We start from the raw sequence: 26,008 nt of genomic DNA, 5'->3' as shown, positions 1-26,008 counted from the left end.
TGACTGGGCTATTCTAACACATGAATATGGGTTGATCTAAACCATTCAGTAGCTCTGGCTGTATGTTTAGGGTCGTTGTCCTGCTGGAAGGTGAACCCTCTGCCCCAGTCTCAAGTCTTGCAGACTCTAATGCCGCGTACACGCGATCGGAATTCTCATCGGAAAAAGCTCTGATGGTTTTCCTGACGGAATTTGGCTCAAGCTGTCTTGCCTACACATGGTCACATCAAATTCCGATCATTTATAACGCGGTGACGTACAACACGTACGACGTGACTAGAAAAAGAAAGTTCAATAGTCAGTAGCCAATAGCTTCTGTCTCGTAGTTGAATCTGAGCATGCGTGATTTTTGGCATGTCGGAATTGCATACACACGATCGAAATTACCGATAGAAAGTTTTTCCGTGGGCAAAATTGAGAACATGCTATCAATTTTTGGCTGGCGGAAATTCGGACAGCTAAATTCCGATGGAGCATACACACGGTCGCATTTTCCGATGAAAAGCTCTCATCGGTCTTTTTCTGGCCGGAATTCCGATCGTGTGTACGCAGCATTACAGGTTTTCTTCTAAGATTGCCCTGTATTTGTCTCCATCCATCTTCCCATCAACTCTGACCAGCTTCTCTGTCACTACTGAAGAAAAGCATCCCAAAAACATGATGCTGCCACCACCATGTTTCACAGTGGGGATGGTTCAGGTTGATGTGCAGTGTTAGTTTTCAACCACACATAGTGTTTTGCTTTTGGGCCAAAAAAATCTATTTTGGTCTCCTCTGACCAGAGCACCTTCTTCCACATGTTTGCTGTGTCCCCCACATGGATTCTCACAAACTGCAAACTGGATTTATTATGGCCTTCTTTCAACAGTGGCTTTCTTCTTGTCACTCTTCCATAAAGGCAAGATTTGTGGAGTGCATGACTAATAGTTGTCCTGTGGAAAGATTATTCCACCTGAGCTGTGGATCTCTTCAGCTCCTACAGAGTTACTATGGGCCTCTTTGGCTGCTTCTCTGATTAATACTCTCCTTGTTCAGCCTGTCAGTTTAGGTGGACAGCCATGTCTTGGTAGGTTTGCAATTTGTTTTATAACCTAACCGTGCATTAAACTTCTCCACAACTTTATCCCTGTCCTGTCTGGTGTATTCTTTGGCCTTCATGATGCCGTTTGTTCACTAAGATTCTTTAACTAACTTCTGAAGGCTTCACAGAACAGCTGTATTTATACTGAGATTAATTTACTAATTAGGTGACTTCTGAAGGCAATTGTTTCCACTAGATTTCAGTTAGGGGTATCAGAGTAAAGGAGGCTGAATACAAATGCCCCCCACACTTTTCAGATATTTATTTATAAAAATGTTTAAAACCATTTATCATTTTCCTTCCAATTCACAATTATGTGCCACTTTCTGTTGGTCTATCACATAAAATCCCAAGGGGTTTGAATACTTATTCAAGGCACTCTAAATCCTTCGACATGTTAAAAATCCCTTTGAACTACTTCAGTAAACATCAAATACATTATTTTGCCACCCTATATGCACCCTTCAAACCAATGTATATGCCTCACTGGTGTCACAAACAGTCCTTGTCCTAGATCTTCGTTACGGTATCTGGTGTTCTGTGCAGTAAAAGCAAAATGGAAAACATTCAAAGAAGTGGTTTTATTATAGGCTGGCACACATTTCCTGGTAAAAGTAACCATTACATATGATCCCTGCATAATTCAAATTCACATGAAGTATATATTTCCACCTTATAAAAGGGACCCCTGCCATCCTCAATGTATTAGTATTTTGCTTGTCAAAATAATGGCTCAAACCTTATGGTTAGAAGTTCTAGTTAATTCTCTGGACAGAGCATTAATCCAAAGCTTGCTGAAAATCCAGTAATTGATTTATAATGTGTTTGTGTTTTGTATGTCTAAATCAATGGAAATGTTAGAATTATATTTAGTGTTGTTTTCTTTCTATAGGTAAATTATACATCACCTCTAGTCGCCATCCATTTCACAGAATTGGTAAAGAATACTGACATCACCATACAATGCAAAATACATGGAAAAGACATTATTAATGATCATAAAACTGACCGCTTTCTGGGCAGAATAGTGTTCACAATGAATATCCGATGATCTTTCTCCAGCTGATATCTCTTTCTGGCAACTTCAGTAATGGTCTTGGCAGCCAAATCAGTCTCTACACATATTTAAAGTAAACATCGAAAATATACCTGCTTGTCAAACCTATAGATTCACAGGTTGTTTGTTGGAAGCCTTGTGGTGGTGCAGGGGTCACAAATCCTGGTCCTAAACATACGTTTGTCTTAACCTAAGTACTGACCTAAACAGCACCACATGGCCTTGATGATGTCATAACCATATACAGCACACAATAAATTTACATTTACCTGTCACAAAAAAAGGAACAGCTCAAGATCATTTCGATGTTTTGCCTACATGGATTGTGACAGGCTGAATGCTTCAAAACAATACTAGAGATGAACAGAGATAATATCGAATGATAGTAGGATCAAATATTTTTACCTGCCGTTTCTGTGCATCATATACTTCAGAATGATGAAGTGCTCCAAACCAGTGGTCAAAATCAACAGGCAACATGTCATTTGATTTCTTGGTAGCTCACTTCTTCCTTTTCCTTGCGTAAAGTGTATTGTCTTAATGCAGCCACCCAACTTTCTGTCTGTTAAAGTGTTACAGTGTGTTATAGTAAGTATAACAAGAGTAATTGATGGGTATTTGGAGCTGGGTATATAGTAGTAGATTGAGCACTAATGAAGAAAAGTGTATTGACAACCACAGGGCTAACCAATAGCAAATCCTGACTGTTTTTGAAAGGAGAGGCAAGTTAAAGTTCAACTCTTTACCTGCTTCCTGTGGCCCTTTTGGAGGATTTGTTTCACTTCCTTTTCTATCCAAAACCCATCAACAAAAAATGTAGAGGGGTTCTACACCTTCCCTATTTGCTAAATTAATAATTGTAAGTTCCTGTCTCTTGTGACATCCTTCAAATAGACAAGAAGTGAGGGAAAAATCTCCCTAATAAAGACACCGACAGCTATAAAAACACAAGAGATGCTTTGATTTTTATATATAGAACGTATTTAAAAAAAAAAAAAAAAAAAAAAAAAAAAAACAATCTTGTCTTATGTTGGAATTTAATTCACCAACAGTGGTGTACTTCGAAAACAGATACAAAAGAGTAAAAATAAAGTTGAATTTACAGTTAACATTAATCAACACTTGCTTTATGTCTTTCATGATAGAACGTTAGTTATATCTGCAATTTTGTCAAATAATCAGACACTCAGAAGATCCTTTTCCCAGCCAACATTCACATCTATTATAAGTGCACGAATGACACCCTCCTCAAAGGAACAGAAGGTCAGCGCTATCTTATATGTGCTCTGCCACCAGAAAACAATGAGGAATCACTGTAACCTGTCCAAACAACCTGTTTTCTGTTTTGTTGGATGCTGGTCTCCTTAGAAATATGGACATTAGTAGCCAATAGGCTTGTGCAATTCATTCCGTAATAAATCGAAATTCGGCCAAATTTTGCATCTTTCGGACATTCGGATGCATCCGAATGTCCGAATTAAAAAACAACGAATTACAACGAATACGAAAGAAATATAACGAATGAATTTGAATGAATTCGACATGATTCTGTAATTCTTTAAAGATCTAATGAAACAAAAGGTCAGCTCAAAGTAAATCTTATAGTCCAATCAGATAATTAATTTTGTGCCAGAGGATGGATTACTGGCAAAGTGCATTCCTGAGAACGGAGTGAGAAGGGTGTTGTATTGTATTTGAGCCGAGGAGAAGAGACGTTGTCATTGTGTGTGTTAAAAGATTCGATAAACAAATGACTTTCCAAACTACGAATCATTATCACGAATGTCTATACATACATACATAAATAGCGAATTTCAACGAATACGAACGAATGAATTCGACACTCTATGAATAATAACGAATTATCCAAAAACGTATTAACGCAACATAATGAATATAACAGAACGAAATGACGTATTTTACGAATGACAACGAACCGAAATTAAACGAAATTTTTCGTTGTGCACAAGTCTAGTAGCCAATGACCTTCAAGGCTGTCACAGAATTATGCCAAACCTATTCATATTGTTTGACATTTTCTTTCTGTAAACTTGTGAATTCCCTTGACTGTAAATGAGACGCATCACCTGCCTAGTTTCTCTTGTGTGTGATGACTTGGAACATTCAAAAAAATATTACATATATATATATATATATATATATATATATATATATATACATATATATATATATATATGTGAGGGTAAAAGAAAAGTTACAGGATTTTATTATGAAATGTTAAAAATATAAACTGCACTAAACAGAAAAGCTAAAAACAAACAAGCAGCTGCTAAAAGTATGATACATACAATGCAGACAAGAAAAATATATGTAGCAGCGCTACTACATATGTTTTTCTTTTATTATGAAATACCCTCAGCACTGAAAATATTGTTTGGTCACATCCTCATTTAATCAAAATCAAGCTCTTTCCCAAACCTTTAGCCCTTTGAAAGTCTAAAAACTAAAGCTGGCCATAGATTGAGAGAATTTTGAACAAAAAAATCTTAGGAAAAGTGTGTAACGTCAGAGTGCACGGACCGCGCTGCAGGCGTCCGTTCTGATACGATCACTCTGTAAGTGCAAAACGTATTGTATTAAACATTTGATTTTAATGGTAATGCACTGTGAGTCCTCTCTATCACTTTTAACGCCAAACAATCCATGATTAGGGATCCCGAGTTTACCTTGAGTCCCAGAGAGTGGCCTGCAAGGAGCTGTGGTTTTTCAACCGAGATATCTAATATGCGTATAAGATCCCTTGGAATCTATGGATCTGGTAAGTGGCCATCCTTTTTTTTTAAGGGTGCGGTGGTGAATGCATAAACCCTTTTAAGCACTACATTAAGGCACTATTTCTTAAAGGTAGTTGGCTACACTATCTTCACCTATGAACTTTTGAAACTTTGATTCTTTTGAGTTATTGAAGGACTGGATTAAATTCACAGCCTTTATATATCAATACAGCATTGTTTAAAGGATTTTTTTGTTTTCTGATTTTGCACTTGAATGTATTCTCACATGGAATAAGAGGTATATATGTTACTACAAATATTTGGGGGGGGGGGGGTAGGGGGGTAATGTAACTGGTATAGGCACATATTACTGGATTTATCACTATTTATTTGATTACATAGCACTGTTATTTTTTGTGCACTACGCAAGACAGCATACCATTATTACTTTTGCACAGAGGAGCCCTGATTCTCTTCCTCTGGGCCCCCCGCCAGTGCTCCAAGCCCCTATTTGGCAGTTGCCCCCACGGAAAGTTGCTTTCCATGGAGGCACCCGTGTGTGCTCGCTCCCAAGCCCCACTACTGCATCCATTAACACAGACAGCGGGGCCAAGTCCACCCCCTGCTCCCGCATCACATTACTTGATTGACAGCAACAGGAGCCAATGGCTTCTGCTGCTATTAGTCTGCCCAATGAGGAGTAAAACAGCAACGAAAGCCGCTATTCTTGTGCACATGCTGGATTGGATCGGGCTCAGGTAAGAAAAGGGGAGAGCTGCAGCACATAAGGTTTTTCTCTTAATGTATAGAATGCATCAAGGGGAAAAACCTTAAGACTTTAGAATTACTTTAAAGCCGCGTACACACGGGCGGACTGTCTGGCCAACTAAGTCCGTCAGACAATCCGACAGACAGTCCGTCCTACTTTTGAATGAACGGACTTGACCACACACGATGAACAGACAGTCCATTGAAAGCGTGCGCGATGACGTGTACAGCACGTACGACGGGATTAGAAATCCGACGTCCAATACACTGCAATGCAACCTTCGGCCGTGTAAATCCTTTCTGAGCATGCGCCATACTTAGTCCGTCCAACTTGCCTACTCACGAGCGGACTGTCCGCTGAAACCAAAGTTGGACGGACAATATTACGGAAATTCCGAAAGACTTAGTCCGCCAGACTGTCCGCTGAAAAAGTCCGCTGAAGCCCACACACGAGCGGACTGTCCGCTGAAATGTGTTTCAGCGGACTAAGTTGGACAGACAGTCCGCCCGTGTGTACGCGGCTTAAGACTGCTAAGCTGAATGTACACCAACATTGGAAAGTATACACTAGCTCACAGCCAGCAGCCCCTCCTTTATGTCCTTAAGCACCCTTGTCTAAGAGACACTAATCTCTCACCTAGGTATAAAAGATCACACCAACTGTGTTTTCATTTTATTATCATATGGACAAATATCCTGCTCATATACCTGCGAAGGTCCTCATTCAGCCAAGGTGGTGGTTGGTTATGTTATACAGTGCCAAGCAAAAGTATTCACCCCCTTGGCATTTTTCGTTTTTTGTTGCCTCACAACCTGGAAGTAACATGGATTGTTTGAGGATTTGCATCATTTAATTTACAGAACATGCCCACAACTTTGAAGATTTTTTTTATTATTGTGAAGAAAACCACAAATAGGACAAAATAACTAAAAAAGTCAATGTGCATAACTATTCACCCCCCTAAAGTCAATACTTTGTAGAGCCACCTATTGCAGCTATCACAGCTCCAAGTCGCTTTGGATAAGTCTCTATAAGCTTGCCACATATTACCACTGGGATTTTTGCCCATTCCTCCTCCAAAACTGCTCCAGCTCCTTAAAATTGGATTGTTTGCACTTGTGAACAGCAATCTTTAAGTCTGACCACAGATTTTCAATTGGGTTGAGGTCTGGTCTTTGATTAGGGCATTCCAACACATTTACATGTTTCCCCTTAAACCACTCAAGTGTTGCTTTAGCAGTGTGTTTGGGGTCATTGTCCTGCTTGAAGGTGAACCTCCGTCTTAGCCTCAAATCAAAAATCAAATCACACTCAGAGTGGTACAGGTTTTGCTCAAGAATATCTGTGTATTTAGCACCATCCATCTTTCCTTCAACTCTGACCAGTTTCCCAGTCCCAACTTCTTAAAAACATCCCCACAGCATGATACTGCCACTACCATGTGTGATGGTGTTCTTTGGGTGATATGATGTGTTGGGTTTGAGCCAGACATAGCGGTTTCTTTCATGGCCAAAAAGTTCAATTTTGCTTTCATCAGACCAGAGCACCTTCCTCCACACATTTTGGGAGTCTCCCATGGGCCTTTTCGCAAACTCAAAATGTGCCATTTTGTTTTTTGCTGAAAGTAATGACTTTCTTCTGGCCACTCTGCCATAAAGCCCAACTCTATGGAGCGTACAGCTTATTGTCGTTCTATGTACAGATACTCCAGTCTCTGCTGTGGAACTCTGCAGCTCCTCCAGGGTTAACTTAGGTCTCTGTGCTGCCTCTCTGATTAATGTCCTCCTTGCCCAGTCTGTGAGTTTTGGTGTCCGGTCATCTATTTGCAGGTTTGCTGTTGTGCCATGTTCTTTACATTTGGTTATGATAGATTTGATGGTGCTCCTCCTAGGGATCATCAAAGATTTGGATATTTTTTTATAACCTAACCCTGACTTATACTTCTCAACAACATTGTCCCTTACTTGTTTGGAGAGAGTTCCTTGGTCTTCATGGCAGTATTTGGTTAGTGGTGCCTCTTGCTTAGGTGTTGCGGCCTCTGGGGCCTTTCAAAAAGTTGTGTATATGTAATGACAGATCATGTGACACTTAGATTGCACAAAAGTGGACCTCATTTTGTGACTTCTGAAGGTAATTGGTTGCACCAGAGCTTTTTATGGGCTTCATAACAAAGGGGGTGAATACATACGCGCATGCCAATTATCAGTTTTTTAATTTCTGCAAAATAATTTTATGTATATATTTTTCTAATTTTACTTCACCAACTTAGACTATTGTGTTCTGATCCATCACATATAATTCAGATTAAAAATCATTGAACTAAAGGCTGTAATGTAACAAAATAGGTAAAAAGCCAAGGGGTGAATACTTTTGCAAGGTACTGTAGCTATTAATAGTTGCATGAACATTACCACATTACATCAACAAGGTTACTTAGCTAGCTATATCCTTTGGCATTATCTCAAATATATTTCATTCTTATAACATATTTAGCCATGAAGTTACAGAAATAGATCTAAATGTTAGCTGTTCATAGTATTAAAAAATTCAAAAAGGAACACAAATACCAAGCAAAATTTTTTTTTTCCCAAATACTTTATTGTTCCACTATTGTTTCAGAATTACATAAATGTTTCTTTTTTGCAATTTGAAATACAGTTTCCTTTGCCTATGGACACGTGCTATTTTACAAAAATGTAAGTTTTCATGAGACTGACAAATTGTTTTTAAATGTTTTGAAAGGCACTCTTGGACTCTCATCCTTAAACCTTTCCTCCATAGTAAAACCGTATATAACATTCTGTACATTACACCTTAATGTTCAAGCATTACTTCTACGTGTCACAGGCTTAAATAGATTTGTTAAAAACTATAGGCAAATCCTAGGAACTGGTCCAGGTCTATGGAGATAAATTATGCATCACATGGAATACTATAGTTTGCATGTGGGACAGATTTGTTCAAGTAGCCCCTTACATTTTTACCCCATCGCCTTAAGTTGTTCTAGTCCACACCCCAAAATCTCTATAATTACCTAGGTGTATGGTCTATGGGCTGAACTGCGCAGGGTTCAGAAGATGGATCCAGAAGCTGGCAGAGAGATGTATACAAACCGCAGTATTGGTAAGTATGGCAGTTGTATCTGCATGCATTTTGAGGCAAAAAAACATATATACTGTATACCCATTGTTGTTGTAGTTCATTGAAATATTTTTTACAAAGAACCACAAAGAATAATAAAGATTATGTATAAATACTAGGTTTAGAGTGGGTGTTATCACTGTCTTATCCTAAAATGCATAAGCCACCATAAAGCTGGCTTTAAAGCGAAGGCGGGCCATAGACGGTGCAAATCTCTTTTCTGCAACCATGGGTCAGGGGAAGCCATCCCCGCCAGAAGAAGACAGTGATTATTGCTAGTGGCTATACCAAATGTTAGCGATAATCGCAAGTGAATTTGGCAGGCTGGTTGTACCCTGGTTGTACCCAAGTTGATCGATCAATTAAGTCTGCCCACACGCGATTCAAATCTTGGTCAGTTCCAGCCGAACCGGCTGAGATTCAAACCGTCTATGGCCAGTCTAACTCTCTAGCAAAGGCTTTGTAGTATTGTGAAGCCACTTGAAGTATCCTGTTAGGCCGGGCATAGACGGTTCTAATCTCAGCTGGTTCACGAAAGTTTAAGGTTAAGTGGTGGGTAGATAATGGTCTAGACTCCATAGCACACTTTCTCAGCCACAGAGAAGTTTGGATACCAGATTATTTTATCCAAGTGCTTAAAATGCCCTTATCCTCAGATATCTTCCACATGTATCAAATTCTACATTTCTTAAATACCATCAAAAAGAGACTGAAGATATCACCGTAAAAACTGTCTCTGATTACAGATGCATGGCAAGGGCCAGTCAGAGAGGTGGCCAACATTTCAAGTCACCCTACAAGCTAGCCTGGGAGACAGACTCAAAGTCAGAAAGCAATGAGAACTGGACAGCCTTGACTACCAGACTACATAAGGGATATCTTAATATAGCTTAGAAGTTAACTACAAAGCCCCCTCCTGCTGATATTTGGTACCTTCTAGGATAGGATTGCCAAGATCTACCCTGATGCCACCCCAGCTTCTCTCCCCACAATCTATTCCATTACCAATATCAACATCACGACTGCTTGCAGAGCCCTCTTGAATTAACCAGTTGTAGACATTCCCAGACATTTATTTTTTAAGCTGGCAGCAAAAATGTCCATTGCGGAAGCATGGAAATCAGCAATGGTTGATATTACTATTACAAAAAAATAAGATTTACTGGATTTTGCTCACTGAAAAACTGGTAAGCATTTTAAGGGACAAAGAGGAGAGGTTAGAGAGGGTCCAAAACCCATGGTTACACGATAGGGTGAGGAGGGGATTGTGGTGGCATGGGTCCTAGAATAGCTGGTTTTCCCTTTTTTTTTTTTTTTCTCTATTTTCTGGTTTCTACTGTTAATAATTCTGCCTCATTTGTTTGGATCTATTTGTCCTTTTTGTTTTTCTTTAGGATAATTAATGACTTACTCCTATGGCTCTGAAAATATCAGTGTTTAGGACTGGACTTCAAGTCTGGAGCAGATCAACTACATCCAGCCTGCTTTGGCCTACCTTCTACTGCCAGGGCAATTGGCAGCTGTGCTGAGATTTGGACCCTACATATTGAAGCTAGAATTGACTGCTTATGATGCTCAGCTAAATATACCTATTCCATACTCCAATTTTTCTAATGAACTGTCATAAATGAAAGACTGACAGACGAATGTTTGTAAAAATGTATTTATTAAACTTATTAAAAACTATTAAAACAGAAAAGCAATATTAACAGCATGATCATAGACACAGAGGGTGGGATCTGTGTCCCTAAAGAACTCTAACAAATGGATTTGACAGTAAGTACAAAACTTTAATTTTATCTTTAAGTCATTGGGGTTCACAGGATTCAGAGACAATTGGGACATCCAACAAAAAACACTTTTAACCCCACAAAATTACAACAGAACTTGGGGCTACCTGCAGCTCAAAGAGCCAACTGAACAACTTAAAGTGGTAGTAAAGGGCTTTGGTTATGTAGGCCTTTGGTGATGTAAATATCTACTTAACATGCACTGTTTAGGAGATATTTACTTGTGAAGCCACCGGTGACATTATCGGCACATGCGCTCTGAAGCACCGGTATACCCGGGCCAGTCCTTCAGATCCCTGGGCCGCAAACAGTGAATCCCGCATGCATGCAAAGAACGGGAGCCCTGAAACCCAGAAGGAAGACTGGGTGAAGATGGAAGCCCTGTCAGCAGCTACAGCGCACCGCTGGAGGGCTTTGATTTAACCACTTCAGCCCTGGAAGATTTTACCCCCTTAATGACCAGAGCATTTTTTACGATACGGCACTGCATCGAATTAACTAACAATTGCACGGTCATCCAACGCTGTATTTAAACAAAATTTACATCCTTTTTTTCTCACAAATAGAGCTTTCTTTTGGTGGTATTTGGTCACCTGTTTATATCACAAAAAATAGAAACAGCAAAGTATACTTTTGTTTACTTTTTGCTATAATAAATATCCCCCAAAAAAATATAAAAAAAAAAAACACATTTCTTCCTCAGTTTAGGTTGATATGCATTCTTCTACATATTTTTGGTAAAAAGAAAAAAACCCCAAAAAAACGCAATAAGCGTATATTGATTGATTTGCACAAAAGTTATAGCATCTACAAAAGAGGGGATAGATTTATGGCATTTTTATTATTCATTTTTTTTTATTATTAATGGTAGTGATCTGCGATTTTTATCAGGGACTCTGACATTGCGACAAACAGATCGGACACTTTTGACACTATTTTGGGACCATTGACACGTATACAGCGATCAGAGCTAAAAATAGCCGATTACAGTATAAATGTCACTGGCAGGGAAGGGGTTAAACACTTGGGGGCGATCAAGGGGTTAAGTGTGTTCCCTCAGCGGGTTCTAACTGTAGGGGGGATGGGCTACCACTGACATGACAGAGATCACTGCCCCCGATCACTGGGAGCAGTAGATCCCTGTTATGTCACTATGCAGAACAGGGAAATCCTTTGTTTACATCTCCCGGTTCTGCCTCTCCTCGACAAGATTGCGGGCCGCTGGCGGACATAGAGTCCGCGGGACCAGCGCATGCTCCCACTATCCTGCTTTTGTGGACTGGCGTACAGGTACGTCAGTTTGCGCAGGAATGCCATTCTGCCGATGTATATTGGTGTGAGCTGGTCGGCAAGCGGTTAAGGTAAGTTTTACATAATGTACTAGTATGCAATGCATACTAGCACATTATAAAATTGCCTTGCAGGTTAAAAGGTTTTTTTTTTTTTTTTAGTTTACCATCACTTTAATGCCATTTGCAATAAGGGGTAGTGGTGGGAATGTGTTACCTTATAGTCAATGACACTCCACTTAAGGGAACATGTCAGTGCTTAATTCCCCAGCATTAAACCTTTCCATGATAAACAGATGGGAACCAACCACTGACAATTTCCGTGCTAATCCACACACACTTTTAAAAAAAATTTTAGCTATCCTTTGAGTCCTCATACTTTGTTTCCAAAAACTCTGATAAAAGGGGTGGTGTACAGCCCTGGAACATGGTGGCTTCTTATATACAGTTTGTGTTTGGAATAAGCCTACTTTTGGACTTGAATATTATGGTGTGGCACTTCAATTGTAAATCCTCATCACAAGTGAAAGTGATGGTGGAAATGATTTGATGTGCAAAAGCTGCCTAGCTAATATTTATATTCCCCATAGTAATACCATCATCATTCAATACAAAACCATCATTTAACCAAACCTCAGGGTCAAAGCACTATTAACTTACTTTGAATTTTCAGGGGCTGTGCCTTGGCTTTGGACCAAGAAAGCTCTCTGTGGATAACCGACATAGCGCACTCAGGTCTGGAAAGCACTACAAAGCAGAGCCCCGCAATCATTCAAGTTCAGCGAGGTCTGATATGGCCTTCAAAGCTATTGCTGAGGATACACTGTTCCAGATAAATGTGAATACAGAGCAGCTCAAGCAACATATAGGGCATGGGTCTTCAAACTATGGTCCTCCAGTTGTTCAGGAACTACAATTACCATCATGCCTAGTCATGTCTGTGAATGTCAGAGTTTTACAATGCCTCATAGGATGTGTAGTTTCGCAACAGCTGGAGGGCCGTAGTTTGAGGATCCCTGATATAGGGGGATCTTGATTGAATAAAAAAAAAAAAAAGTGGTTACATTTTTCTTAGTAGAGAAAAGGTGTCCATCCTTCTTTGGACACCAGCAAAAAAAAAAACTGAGGCATGCTGGGAGTATTTTTTTGAGAGTTTTTTGTGTACCAGTATCCAAATCCTAATATATAACCCAATTATCTTTGAACCCTGTGTCCCTCAATGAACAATAAAGAAACAATATTATACTATAACTGCAGTTGCAATTTGAACTAATCAGCTTGTCCTTGCAGCCTCTGGGAAATACAAATATATAAGGTATCTTTCCTGAAGATTAGCTTCCTTTCCATCTGCAAGACCCTGCCATTGTGTCCTGGTGTAATCTGAAAAAGTTGCTTTTAAATACGGGCTTGTCATCATGGCCAGGAGGTGTCCAAACTGTACCCTCTAGTGGTTAGCAGTGGCAGCATGGTCACAACAAAGAAATGACAGATTCAGGCCTTCTCACAGGAAAAAAATAACCCAACATATTTGCAGGGGAAGACTATTTGGACAAGTAAAATATATAAATCATTGCAAATTTGCATATACACTTTATTTTTGTTAATGAATAGTCTAAATCAGCGGTCCCCAACCTTTTTTGCACCAGGGTCCGGATTCATCACAGTCAATTTTTCCAGGGATTGGGGGAGGTGTGGGGAAGGGTGGTGATGGGATATTCTCAGATTTGGTACTCAGCTCCCCTTCACACCACAACCCCTCTTTATAGCACAGTGCCCCTTTAAAGCGGAGCTCCACCCTAAAGTGGAGCGTCCGCTCATTGGAACCCTCCCCCCCTCCGGCGCCACAATTGGCACCTTTCAGGGGGGAGGGGGATGCAGGTACCTGTACAGTACAGGTATCTGCACCCACTTCCGGCATAGATATCTGCAGAATCTACGCCCCTTTCCGAAGGTCCCCCGCTGTCTGCTGGGAAACACACAGATCCCAGAGACAGCGGGGACCATCCTTATTGCGCAGCGCGACTCGCGCATGCGCAGTAGGGAACCGGGAAATGAAGCCGCAAGGCTCCACTTCCCGATTCCCATACCCAAGATGGCGGCGGCAGCACCCGAGAGACGATCGAGAGATCGGCTTCGGGTGCCGACATCGCGGGCGCGCTGGGCGGGTAAGTGTCATTATTTTAAAAGTCAGCAGCTGCAGTATTTGTAGCTGCTGGCTTTAAAAAAAAAAAAAAAAAACGCGGACTCCCGCTTTAAAGCACAGTCCCATAGCGTCCTTAGTTCCCCTTCCGTTCACAGTCCCGTTTACATTAATGTAAGGGGGGCGGTGATGTGAAGGGGCAGGCACTGTTATATAATGGGGACTGCACTGTATATGGGCACTGCAATGATTACATTTCAGTCCCCTTTATATAACAGCCCCCCCCTTCTCTAATCACAGAGCTCCCTTTCACTCTGTCTCCCCTGCATGGTCCTACCTTTGGCAGGGCAGAGGCAGGATTCAGCCTGTGTGTCCTCTCCCGGCTCTCCCACCCCGCCGACAATGTCATCTTATTAGCAGAGCATGGGTGGGAGGAGCTGGTGATCTGGACGGAGGGCGGGAGATACCCAAATTATCGTATTAATAAGCGGGTGATTACCCATTTGTTAATATGAGAAGACTACCGCTTTCTATGCAGATCTTTAGCTCCTTCCACCCCCAGCCCTGCTGATAGGATGACATCGTCTGCGGGGTGGGAAAGCCAGGAAAAGAGACACAGGCATGGCCGCACATCGGTAGCTGAGCGATGACCGTGGTCTGTGATAGCCCTGTCTGGACTGTTTTTCGACGCTCACCTCCCGCTGTGTAGTCCAGTCATCAACAGGCTATGGACGGGTACCGGCCCTCAGACCGGAGGTTGGAGACTTGTGGCCTAAATGTTTTTATTCCTGACTGGAGTACAGCTTTATAGGCTAAATGTTTGCTATTTATATAATAAGACTGAAAAACCTGTATTAACACATTCCAAAGAAAGTACCTAAGAGTCTGTACAAATCAAAAGAAATTTTTTTATTTACATTATTTTCCATTAATATAACTGTAAAGTTGATCATAGGAAAATTGTATTAAATAACGTTGTGCAAAATGGATACAGTACTAGATCACCCATGCAAGCAGTCAAACGTCTACTTTTATATTGCTGACCACTGTAGACCACAGACCGATGGCTTATCGCTGGGGTATAGCACAAAGCCACACATTTTTAAAGTTTCTTATCTCCACCCATGTACGTTAACTGTCTCCAAAGGACACCATTGTCATGTTTTAATATTAGTAGTATCACAAATGTTTTGTTTGCGTACATTTTTTTTGCTTGTTTTCCATTAACAATGTGTCCTGTCCTATATCTCCCCACAGAAAAAGTGAGGACTTTGTGCTGTGCTTTAAATGGGGTTTTCTCTCCCTCTAGATGAGTAGACCCGTTGGCCTTGCACTGGAATATATCCTCCTCCAATGACTGTGGAAGTATCAGTAATATAAAGATGACCACAGAAAGGCTGATCTTAGATAGGCACATCCTTCCCAAGTATCCTGTTGCATATTATATCCTTTATCACACTTTATTTTTTTTTAGCAGACCCAAAAGGAAACCAGTAGCAGTGACAACTCCAATTTTTTCAGTATGGTGATGTATATGGTCAAAGCCACAGACCTTTTGTCTTATTGATACACTTGTTCTATCAATTGTTGTCCCTGTTACTTTAGCAATGCCTTGAATGTACAGGTATTCTCTAGTAAACTTTTAACATTAAACCTTTAGGTGCATAAAGGAAGCATAACCTACCTGCTGAGTAGGTCACTTTTTATATTTTTTTTGTTGGAGTAAACCAGTTCTCCCCACTTACTTTTGGATGTAATGGTTTCACATCAGCCCCAAAGTGACACCCAGAGAGACAGGAAATGGGACGAAGGATTTGCAGCTATCACGTTAATATAATATATACTAGTTTTGTATTAAAATAGCCATAAAGTATAAGAAAGCAGATAAATGCTACCAAAATAGGAAATGCTCTAGTCTTCCTTATGTTGGTGGTAGGCAAGTTCTGTGATGTATGAGATTACATGATTATGGTAAATTATTTGTGCTACATTTCGTCCTATTAAGTTTTTTTTTTTATATTTTCTATAGAAATGGCTCATGGAACAAGATGGATTTTCATATACTTTGCATTAAACGAGAATAATGCTTCCTCTTTAGTGTTCAAAAAAAGATGCACCAGTAATTTAACATTATTATGCAAACCTTCACCAAAGTCCAAAGGAGAAATGCAGGGAGTTAAACAACTGTATATTCCACTATGCATAGAGAGAGTTTAGCAATGTACAAGAATAAATTATTTAGGTAAAAGGTACAGAAAGGAGACAGGAAAGAGCTTTGATTATACAGACTGATAGCCTGTACGGCTTTTTCTTCTTCCAATAAGGTAAGAGATAAAGACCAGGATTATGAGAAAGACAAGCACAGCCCCAACCGCAATTGGAATGAGAAAGCTCAAATCAGAGTCAGCAAAGCATTCTTCAGCTGTTGAGAAAAAGAGGAGTACAGAATGAGAACCGAAGTATCAACCTGCCATTGAAAACAGAAAGCATTTCTAATGAGCACACATTTTAAATCATTATTGCAGTGTTATAAAGGTCATACATGGTCGAATTTCGTACGAATTTTCTTTTCAAAATCAGAAAATTCTTTTTTTTTTGTGATCCGATGATACCACCATTGATTTTCGAAATTCGGCCGACCAAGCCTTCAATTTCACCTCATGTTGCTACAGAAAAGAATTTTCTTGGCCGGGAATCTTCTTTTCTCTCCGTAAATTTTCTTTTATTTCCGTAAATTTTCTTTTCTTATTACATTTCTCGCAGGATTCTCCCATCATTGATTAGAAAATCGTTAGTTTTTCAAAAAATTTCCAACATGTCCGATTCCTCAAATTTTATTTCCGCACGAAAATCGGCTGTTGCTGCAGACCACTAATGGTGCGAAATTCATACGAAAATTCTTAGATACCATTTTCGAAAGAAAATTCTTTCGAAATTCGAACAGTGTATGGCCGGCATTAATCTTAAAGACATTTTCATAACACATTTTAAAATACATTTTATTGGTTTGCTTCTTTTTTTTTTGTTCTATTAAATATAGAGATTTGTAGATTAGCTACTGAAGGGAGCAGTCACTCCCTGGGGGAGCTACATTACAGCAATAGGCCCCATCCCCTCTTCATCCTTTGTGCAGATTCTGTCTATTCAGAACCTTGCCAGGCCTGGCTGTTTACTCACAATAGTAAAAGATCAATCTGCCAGGGCAGTGGATATTTTCTATCAGCCAGTGTTCCGTCAATATAGCCAATTCATCAAAATATTCAAATACGTCACTTCCGGTTATTGTAAACCATCACTAATTGGAGATTTTGATTAATTGCTGTTTTGACACAACACCAGGAAGCGTGTACACTCCGGTACATGAACAGTTTGGTGTTTTGACAGAACAGTGGCAAAGGAGGAAAAAGTTGTCAGCGCCTTGGAGGCGGCCATGTTGCTGGTTAGTATCGGAGCGGACTAACAATGTCCACTCATAATATTGTGTACTGGAATGTACACGTTTCACGCAAAAACAGCAATTAATCGAAATCTCCAGTTACTGATGCTTTATCTCCAATTATTGATGGTTTAAAGTAACTGGAATTGACGTAATTGGAGATTTTGAAGAATTGGATATTTTGACAGAACACCGGCAGATAGGTCACACAGCCCTGCAACACTGACTGACTGTTTACTATTGTGAATGAGTGCTGGCAGGGCTGTGTGAGCTTTCTGCCAGTGCGACATATTCTAGCCATCAGCAGATAGTTCAAACAGCCCCATAGTGTTGACTTCCCATTCACAATAGTAAACAATCTGCCAGCACTGTGGGGCTGTGCGAACTATCCGGTAGTTAACATCCAGTGTGCTGACATATAGCTCGCACAGCCCCACAACACTGAATGATCTTTTAAACCTCTCACACAGTCACAAGCTTACATTTTCTGACAACGGAACGTCCGTTCTTTGTGGCATGCTAGTCTCATGTGGAAAGTGAAGAGGTTACTCACAATACGAAAATTTTCATACAACAGAACACAACGTCATAAGAGGTGTAATGTGTTGAATAGTTTTGTATGTATTCTTTTGTTTCTGAGCATTCATAGTCTTGCTCTTACAATTTTTTTTCGTACGAAAACTGTACTAATGAAACGAAAAATCGGACGTTGAGTTCACATCCGACAAAAATTTTATAGTCTGCACATCTAGCTCTTGTCTGACGAAAAAGCGAAATCGGCTGTCGAAAGCACCATACTAATGATCCGAAAATCGGCAGACAGCTCATCGTATGAATTTTTCCATCCAATTTTCATATCATGTGTACGGCCTTCATTTTTGTGAATTGAACAGTCAGCACTTGTGTTATGAATGAAGCTGATCCTGTCCCCTGCTGTGCTGAATGAAAGCACTGGTCTCCAGCATGTGCCTGCTTCCATTAATGAGCTCTGTCAATCAGCCCTCATCAAAGCATTTGTCTGCTTCCTAGCAGTAGGGTTGAAAATTGGTGGGAGAGGAAGGGAGGAGTTGTCCAAAAACGATTCTCAGCAGCCACATGACGGATTGGAATGGCACCAAGCACTATTTGCACTTGATAAATGGATACATCTTTAACTGCTGAGATAAGATAACAGCCACACAGGTATTGCATTGTCGTTTATACTCAGTAGACTCACATTGTTGAAATGTTATGTGCATTAGCGTGTTGGAGTGATATTCATTTTGCAGCTCTGACGCACAAGCGTACCACAAAGCATTATGGTAAAGTGCACTGCATCAAAAGGGATGTTGCATGTCTATTCCTGTGTGTAGGCAGCCAATTCAAAATTAATAGGCTGCTTCAATGTAACACTCATTAATTCGTAATGCACAAGAATGGACAAGTACGAATGCGCCCTTTAAGTATATAAAAAGTTTATAACATGCATTCACTCTTCACACTGTTCAAAGCATGCTACTAGTTAAAAAAAAAAAAAAAAAAATCGATAATATAGAATATACCAAATATATTTTGTGGTTCATCTATCAGATGTGCCAAAGCTGTAGGGAGGTGAGGACCGGGTGTAATCCTTAGCAGGTACTGTAGTGGTCATGTGCAAAGAATAAATGAAAGGGTTAAAAGGACCCTGCAAGGATAGAAATAGGGGAGCTGCCATTACCGACTGGTTTGGAAAAGTTCCCGAACTGTCATGCTGATTCTGGCATCAATAACAAGGGGGTCACTGACCTAGACAAGTCTGCAGTACAGGAGGTCAGATTTTATTGACTACATTCTTGCTCCAGGCCTGTGATCCACTATGTAGAAAAGCTTGTTAGGAATCTTTAGGCGGGAGCACCATTGCAACCAGTGTACTAGTAATCTGACAAACTTACACAGGAGTTGGAAGGGTGAGGAGTTCAGATTGTGCATGCACATTCAACCAACCATTCTGTAAAAGCTATGGCTTTAGTTTTAGTATATTAATGTCAATGAAGAACAGATGAGAGGAAATTGAGGAAAATATATATATATATATATATATAGGGCGGCACAGTGGTTAGCACTCTCACCTAGCAGTAAGAAGGGTCACTGGTTCGAATCCCAACCAGGACACTACCTGCCTGGAGTTTGCATGTTCTCCCTGTGCTTGCATGGGTTTCCTCTGGGTACTCCAGTTTCCTCCCACACTCCAAAGACATGCAGGTAGGTTAATTGGCTTCTGTCCAAAATTGGCCCTAGTATATGAATATGACCTTGGATTGTGGGCTCCTTGAGGGTAGGGACAGATGTGAGTGTGCAATGTATAGGGATAGGGACAATTGTAGACACTCACTCAGGTTGAACTGGATGGACTGGTGTCTTTATTCAACCTTACTAACTATGACTATGTACCTCTCTCCATTGTGCTGTTTTTTTCATGGCACTAGCTGAACTACACTATTAGCAAAAACACTTCTATGATTTAAACTTCAACACACAGACCGATTTTGACATGTTTAGTGGAAATATAAATAGCCGAGTACAGGTTGCAGTGGTTGGAAATGAGCACAGGACAAGGATATGCAATAGCTCAGCTCTTTTTAAAGGTCCTGGAACAAGAACAGACTCCTCCACAAAGACTGATCTTTCCACCAGGGCCAAATTCCACTTGCCTGAGAAGAAAATTCTGGACGTCTCCTGTAAACAGATCCACTTTCATACAATTATTAAAAGATGTCCTGCTGCACATAAATACATTTTTTTGTATTCTCAGAGTCACAAAGCACACTTGCAGGGAAACGTTACTGTCCCAGAACCACTATGTAGACTGCAAGCTCATTTATCCTAGACAGGTATGTTTCTATAGCACAGCCGTCATAACAAAATGTAAATACTGAAACTCACAATGACTTGATTCAGCACACTAAAATCCCTGCCCACCAACATGTAGACTGATGACTTTGTTTTTCACTTTCCAGATCAGTATGCTTGATTTCCAGAAGGAGGTTAGTACTTACTGCCCCCTCATGACAGCTGTACTTTAAAAGTAGAGATATAGCTAGGGAAATTTAAATTTCTCCTTCTGCAAGGAAAAACACCACTTTGTACACTTTCGCTGATTGGCTTTATACACCAAGCACATCACAGGAGCAGTCTGGCATATATACTTTGGAGATATAAAGTAAGTATTCCGGTGATCTGTGCTATGGCAGCCAGGGACTGCCCTAAGGAAAGTGTTGAGGAGTTCACACGTGAATAAGCGGTCTATAGAAGCCATGTTCATTGGAGGCAAAGCTTGGAAGCCCCTCTACTTTTTATACACAAGGCTGAACATGAAGTGCTGGCATTGGCCCCAATTAGTTCATTTTCTTAAAGTATGTGCTCCATGTGGATGCCAAGTCCTGCACACAGCGCCGCCAGTCTTAGCCCTTGTACACATGGTCGGACATTCCGATGGACAATGTCCGATAGGACCGTGTTGTCGGATAATCCGACAGTGTGTGGGCTCCATCGGACTGTTTCCGTCGGATTATCCGATGGACCAAGTTTTCCAGCTGGGCTATAAAACTTTCCGACAACATGATCTGATCGGACTTTGTCCGATCATGTGTAGAGAATTCCGATCGGACAAAGTGCCACGCATGCTCAGATCAAATTCCTAGACCAAAGCTATTGGCTACTAGCCTGAACATAGTCCCGTCCAAACGAAATAGCGTCATCACGTTAAGTACGATCTGATTTTCTGACAACTTTGTCCGACTGTGTGTATGCAACAGTTTCGGACAAAATCCATCGGATTTGTTTGTCGGAATGTCAGACCGTGTGTACAAGGGCTTAGACTACGCCCCCTTTCAGTGACCTGCCCTCCTCCTTTCAAATTAACTTTAGCCCATGCGCACGGCACGCAATCGGGACTGTAATGCAGACCCGAAGGAGGAGGCTGCCGCCATCTGGCGCTCCTGCCAGTTTCACTGTATGGGCGCAACAAGTTTTAAACAGGCAAGTAAAACATAATAAAAAGTTATTAAACTGCTGCTAAACTTCCCAAAGCAGAACAAAGCTCCGTTTGATGTATAAAAAAGCCCCGTCCCCCACAAAGGGGGAGGTGTATATAATTTTTGCTACATATATATTGAGCAGTGGAAACTTATAGTCTCATTAAGTGTAAATCAGTTTAGTGCTGACACATTGCCAAACACTTAAATATGCAATACTACCCAAATGATGTAGTACCGCTTTTACATTGCTGTACCCCCAGCCCCATGGGGGGGTGGGACCTTTTGTTCAATTTAAACCCCCTTGTGCAACTGGGACCACACAAGCTGTTGTAGCTGGACAGAGCTGCTGAGAAACAACATAATAAGGTATGTGTATCTTTACTCTCTCTAGAAGAGATTTTTAAGGCATTACAATGTTTAATATATGGAAGAAAGGCATAGGTGAACTTCTCTTTCAGTTTCTAAGCTTCTTCCTTTATTTTATCCTCGCTGCAGGATACTGCTGAAACAGACAGACCCAAACTTCACCCATCATGTTAGTAAACCTTCAAAAGACCGGGTCTCTTTTAATAAGGGTTTCACTCCTTTGGACCTGTATAGTACCCCTCAGGAGCAACTTTAGGCAATGTAGAAGAAAACAAACAAGAGTCCTGGTTCCTAGGGTCCAGCTCTAAAAGCAGCGTTACAAGCAACACCTCGTTCTTCTATGCGAGGCCCAGGTACCATCCTGTGGCCTCAGTGGCGTGGATGGATCCAGTTGGAGGTTTTTTTAAATCCAGCATGGATCCCTCCTGAAGCTCCTCAGAGCACATCTTCACTCGTGACCAACACCTTAGACACTGGCGAAAAAACTGATGTGCTCCTGGAAGGAGGAGGGGTTATATAGGGAGTGAACTTCCTTGATTGGGTATACCAGTGTCAACACCTGAAGGTGGCCCATAACCCATGAATTACTTCGGCTCTGTGTTCCATTATGTACAATAAAGAAATGAGGGGTTCTGTTGAAACCAAACCATGGTCAGGTAGACCAACTAAAATTTCAGCCACAACTGCCAGGAAAATTGTTTAGGATGCAAAGAAAAACCTACCATTAACTTCAGGTGAAACACAGGACTCTCTGAAAACATGTGGTGTGACTGTTTCAAGATGCAAAATAAGGTGGCACTTGAAGAAAAATGTTGGCAGAAGAAAGCCATTACTATGCAAATGCTACAAAGTATCCCGCTTACAATATGTCAAACAGCACAGAGACAAGCCTCAAACCTTTTGGCACAAAGTCATTTGGAGCGATGAGACCAAAATGTAGCTTTTTGGCCACAACCATAAACGCTACATTTGGAGAAGAATCAACAAGTCTTATGATGAAAGGTATGGAGGTGGATCGCTGATGTTTTTGGGGATGTGTGAGCTACAAAGGCACAGGAAATTTGGTCAAAGATAAATGCAGAATGTCATCAAAAAATACTGGAGGAACATTTGCATTCATCAGCCAGGAAGCTGCACATGGGACGTACTTGGACATTCCCAAGATGACAATGAGCCAAAACACAAGGCCAAGTTGACCTGTAATTGGCTACAGCAAAATAAAAGTGAAGGTTCTGGAGTGGCCATCTCAGTCTCCTGACCTCAATATCATTGAGCCACTCTGGGGAGAACCCAAACCTGCAGTTCATGCAAGACAGTCCAAGAATAGAGGATACAGAATACAGGAACTGGAGGCTGTTTGCCAAGAGGAATGGGCAGCTTTACCATCTGAGAGAATAAAGAGCCTCATCCACAAATACCACAGAAGACTTCAAGCTGTCAATGATGTTAAAGGGGGCAATACACAGTATTAAGAACTGGGGTATGTAAACTTTTGATCAGGGTCATTTGGGTAGTTTGTTGCCATTATGGTTTAAAAAGAGTAAACACATTTGATAAGAAATGGCTTCATCCAAACAGTAACCATGAGTGAAACGTTTGTGTTATTCATAGTCTCTGAAAATGGCCAAGAAATCATAAATTCTGTAAACTTATGAGAACACGTGTGCGTATATATACACACACACACACACACACACACACGTGCCTATGTACGAAAATAGCAATTACCCTACACATCACACACCAGAGAGCAGAGCAAGAAATCTGGCACCAGAGCTCCTGAGTAACCAGTAAGGGCTTTACAAGCGTCACCTATGGAAGATATAGCGAACTGAACGTTGCTATTGTTTCACAGGCGCATGCAATTTTAAGCTTCCACACGTTGGGTATATTTACTCAGTGCAAACTCATCTTTCATAAAATTTACCTAAAAAAAAAATAATTAAAAAAAAATAATAATTATTGGGAAACTTTGTGTTTATGTATCCTAAAATTCCATTAATATGCGACAGAAAAAAAATGGAACTACCACCATTTTATTCTCTAGGGTGTCTGCTTTCAGAAAATATATGTTTGGGGGTTTTTATGTATTCTTCAGGCCTAAAAATTTTTTTTAAAACGTGTGCAAAATATGAAAAAAATGGCTCTGTGACTGAAGTGGTTAATACCAGCAAAACAAGGGTGCTATTTGGCATTTTGAAGCACAGGAAATATGCAGAAAAATGTTTTTAAAAACATGGAAGATCTTTGCACTTCATCAGCAATTTCCTACACTCCGTGGTCCTTGCTCAAATCAAGTGGAAGGATGTCCAAATTGAAAACAAATTGCCTTGTGTATGGCCACCGGAACTTGCATTATAGCAACCAAAAATTGTTGGGTGTCATCAAATATACACAAAATCTTTTACAATTTGTACAATATGTGCAACAGTTTACATGAAATGTGTTCATTTTGGGAGAAGGTTATAAAAAAAAAATGTAAAACACTCATATGAAAGATAAGGCACTTTATTGGTACATTAAGGAAGAATATAATAAAGAATCAAGTACATAGGCTTAAACTCCGATACAAAATTTACACTGAATACTGTGAAATGCATTTAAAGTGTGTATTGAACATTAAGATAACTTAATTTGTTCACTGGTCAGTAATATTAAATAACGTACAGCATTCTGTACATTTGGCAGTTTTGCTCAATCTTAATATTTTGCAAAAATACTTTCAGCTCTACTCCAACCTAAAAATCTTTAAAAATGTTCATATCCAGCTGAACGATGCTTCCTGCGACCAATGAAATAAGCCACCATCACTAGGATTATCAGGACTCCCAATGCAGCTCCCACGACTATCGGTACAGTGAAGTTCTGGTCTGCAAAGCAATCTTCAGCTACGTGGGAAAGAGGCAAAAAAACAAAAAGAAAACAAAAAACACAAAAGCAAAATAAAATAGCAAAAAAATAAAAAATAAAAGCAATAGAGAAAATGTTGTAATAAAATAGAAAAAAATGATTAACAATAAATACTGGGGGAAAAAATAAATTATAGGGGTGGGCGACGTTTGTAACCAAGACTGACTTACTTGAAACCTTAGCCAGCTTACCAGGCTCATGCTGAAAGTTTACTTTCAACTCACAGAAACTGCCACTGGGAGAGTGATGCTCGGTCCAGCGGTCCCTCTCATACCAATCTTCCGTTACAGCACATGTGTAAAACACAAGGCTTACTGGCGGGATACGGCCCACTAGGCCATTTCATGTGGCCCTCGCACCTTTCCTGCAGCACCCTCCTTGTCTCCACCCCCACCTTGTCTCAGCAGTCGGCAGCAAAGAGGACAGGACTCCTCCACCAGATCCTGTGCTTCTTTGTGCAGCTGTGGAGAGGCTCGTCTCTGTCCCCATCTCAGCAGTGAAGGGAAAAAAACTCCTCCTACAGATCCTGCGCCTCTCTATGCAGCTGCAGCACCCTCTCATCTGACTCCCCAGCCTTAAGCCGCGTACATGCGGTCGGAGAATCCATCGGAATGAGTCTTATCAGACTGTGTCGTCAGATAATCCGACTGTGTGTGGTATGCATCGGACTGATTCCGTCCGAATCTCCGTCCGACCCAATTTTCCAACATGTTGGAAATATTTCCCGACCAACTGGGCCGGTCAGACGTAATCCGATCATGTGTAGAGAATTTTGATCGGACCAAGTGCCACGCATGCTCAGATCAAATTCCTACATCAAAGCTATTGGCTACTAGCCTGAATATAGTCCCATCGTAACGAAATTACGTCATCACGTTCTGAAAGATCGGATTTTTCGACAACTTAGTCCGACCGTGTGTATGCAACAGTTTCGGACACAATCCGTCAGACTAAATCTGACAGACAAAATCCGACGGAATTGGTCGGCAGAATCTCCGACCGTGTGTACAGGGGCTTAGAATTCAGCAAACTCCAGCTTCCGACTCCATCCCCTACTTTCTGCTTCCAAGCTCTGCCCCCACAAGGTAAGAGAGGTGCACTGTGACATAAAAGGGTGTGGGGTTGGCTCCTGACATCTGATGTAGGGGGGGGGTGTTGTAGGGAAGTGCTCTGGAACATCTGCTAATGAGCATACTACAATTCTATGCCAGTTTAAAGGAGGGTCACACAACAATACCATCATCCACAAGAAACTTTATTGGAGACTGTTCAGACAGAACATCGCTGCAGAATCAT

General features: G+C 40.7%; 2 protein-coding genes across 5 annotated transcripts in view; one reads left to right on the top strand and one right to left on the bottom strand.

Annotated features, from left to right (window-relative positions):
* ATP1B4 (ATPase Na+/K+ transporting family member beta 4) overlaps positions 1-3,253 on the top strand; it is a 104,546-nt gene extending 101,293 nt beyond the window's left edge. For all 3 annotated transcript variants that reach the window (XM_077477683.1, XM_077477766.1, XM_077477601.1), the window contains one exon: positions 1,974-3,253. In XM_077477683.1, coding sequence (XP_077333809.1) covers positions 1,974-2,132 — 159 coding nt within the window. In that variant the 3' untranslated portion in view covers positions 2,133-3,253. The remainder of the gene's footprint in view (positions 1-1,973) is intronic.
* Positions 3,254-10,430: 7,177 nt separating this feature from the next.
* LAMP2 (lysosomal associated membrane protein 2) overlaps positions 10,431-26,008 on the bottom strand; it is an 87,838-nt gene continuing 72,260 nt past the window's right edge. The window contains exon 9 of one of the 2 annotated variants that reach the window (XM_077477247.1): positions 10,431-16,424. In XM_077477247.1, the coding sequence (XP_077333373.1) occupies positions 16,282-16,424 (143 nt within the window). In that variant the 3' untranslated portion in view covers positions 10,431-16,281. Of the gene's footprint in view, positions 16,425-24,294; positions 24,691-26,008 lie in introns of those variants that run through there. The other variant, XM_077477466.1, reaches the window with a different exon arrangement.

The sequence above is a fragment of the Lithobates pipiens genome, unplaced genomic scaffold (genome assembly GCF_037356315.1).
Source record: "Lithobates pipiens isolate NorthernLeopardFrog02 unplaced genomic scaffold, aLitPip1_a1.2 Scaffold_1, whole genome shotgun sequence".
NCBI classification, from domain to species: domain Eukaryota; kingdom Metazoa; phylum Chordata; class Amphibia; order Anura; family Ranidae; genus Lithobates; species Lithobates pipiens.
The sequence above is the reverse complement of the archived record's forward strand: the minus strand, read 5'-3'. Positions and strand labels throughout refer to the sequence as shown.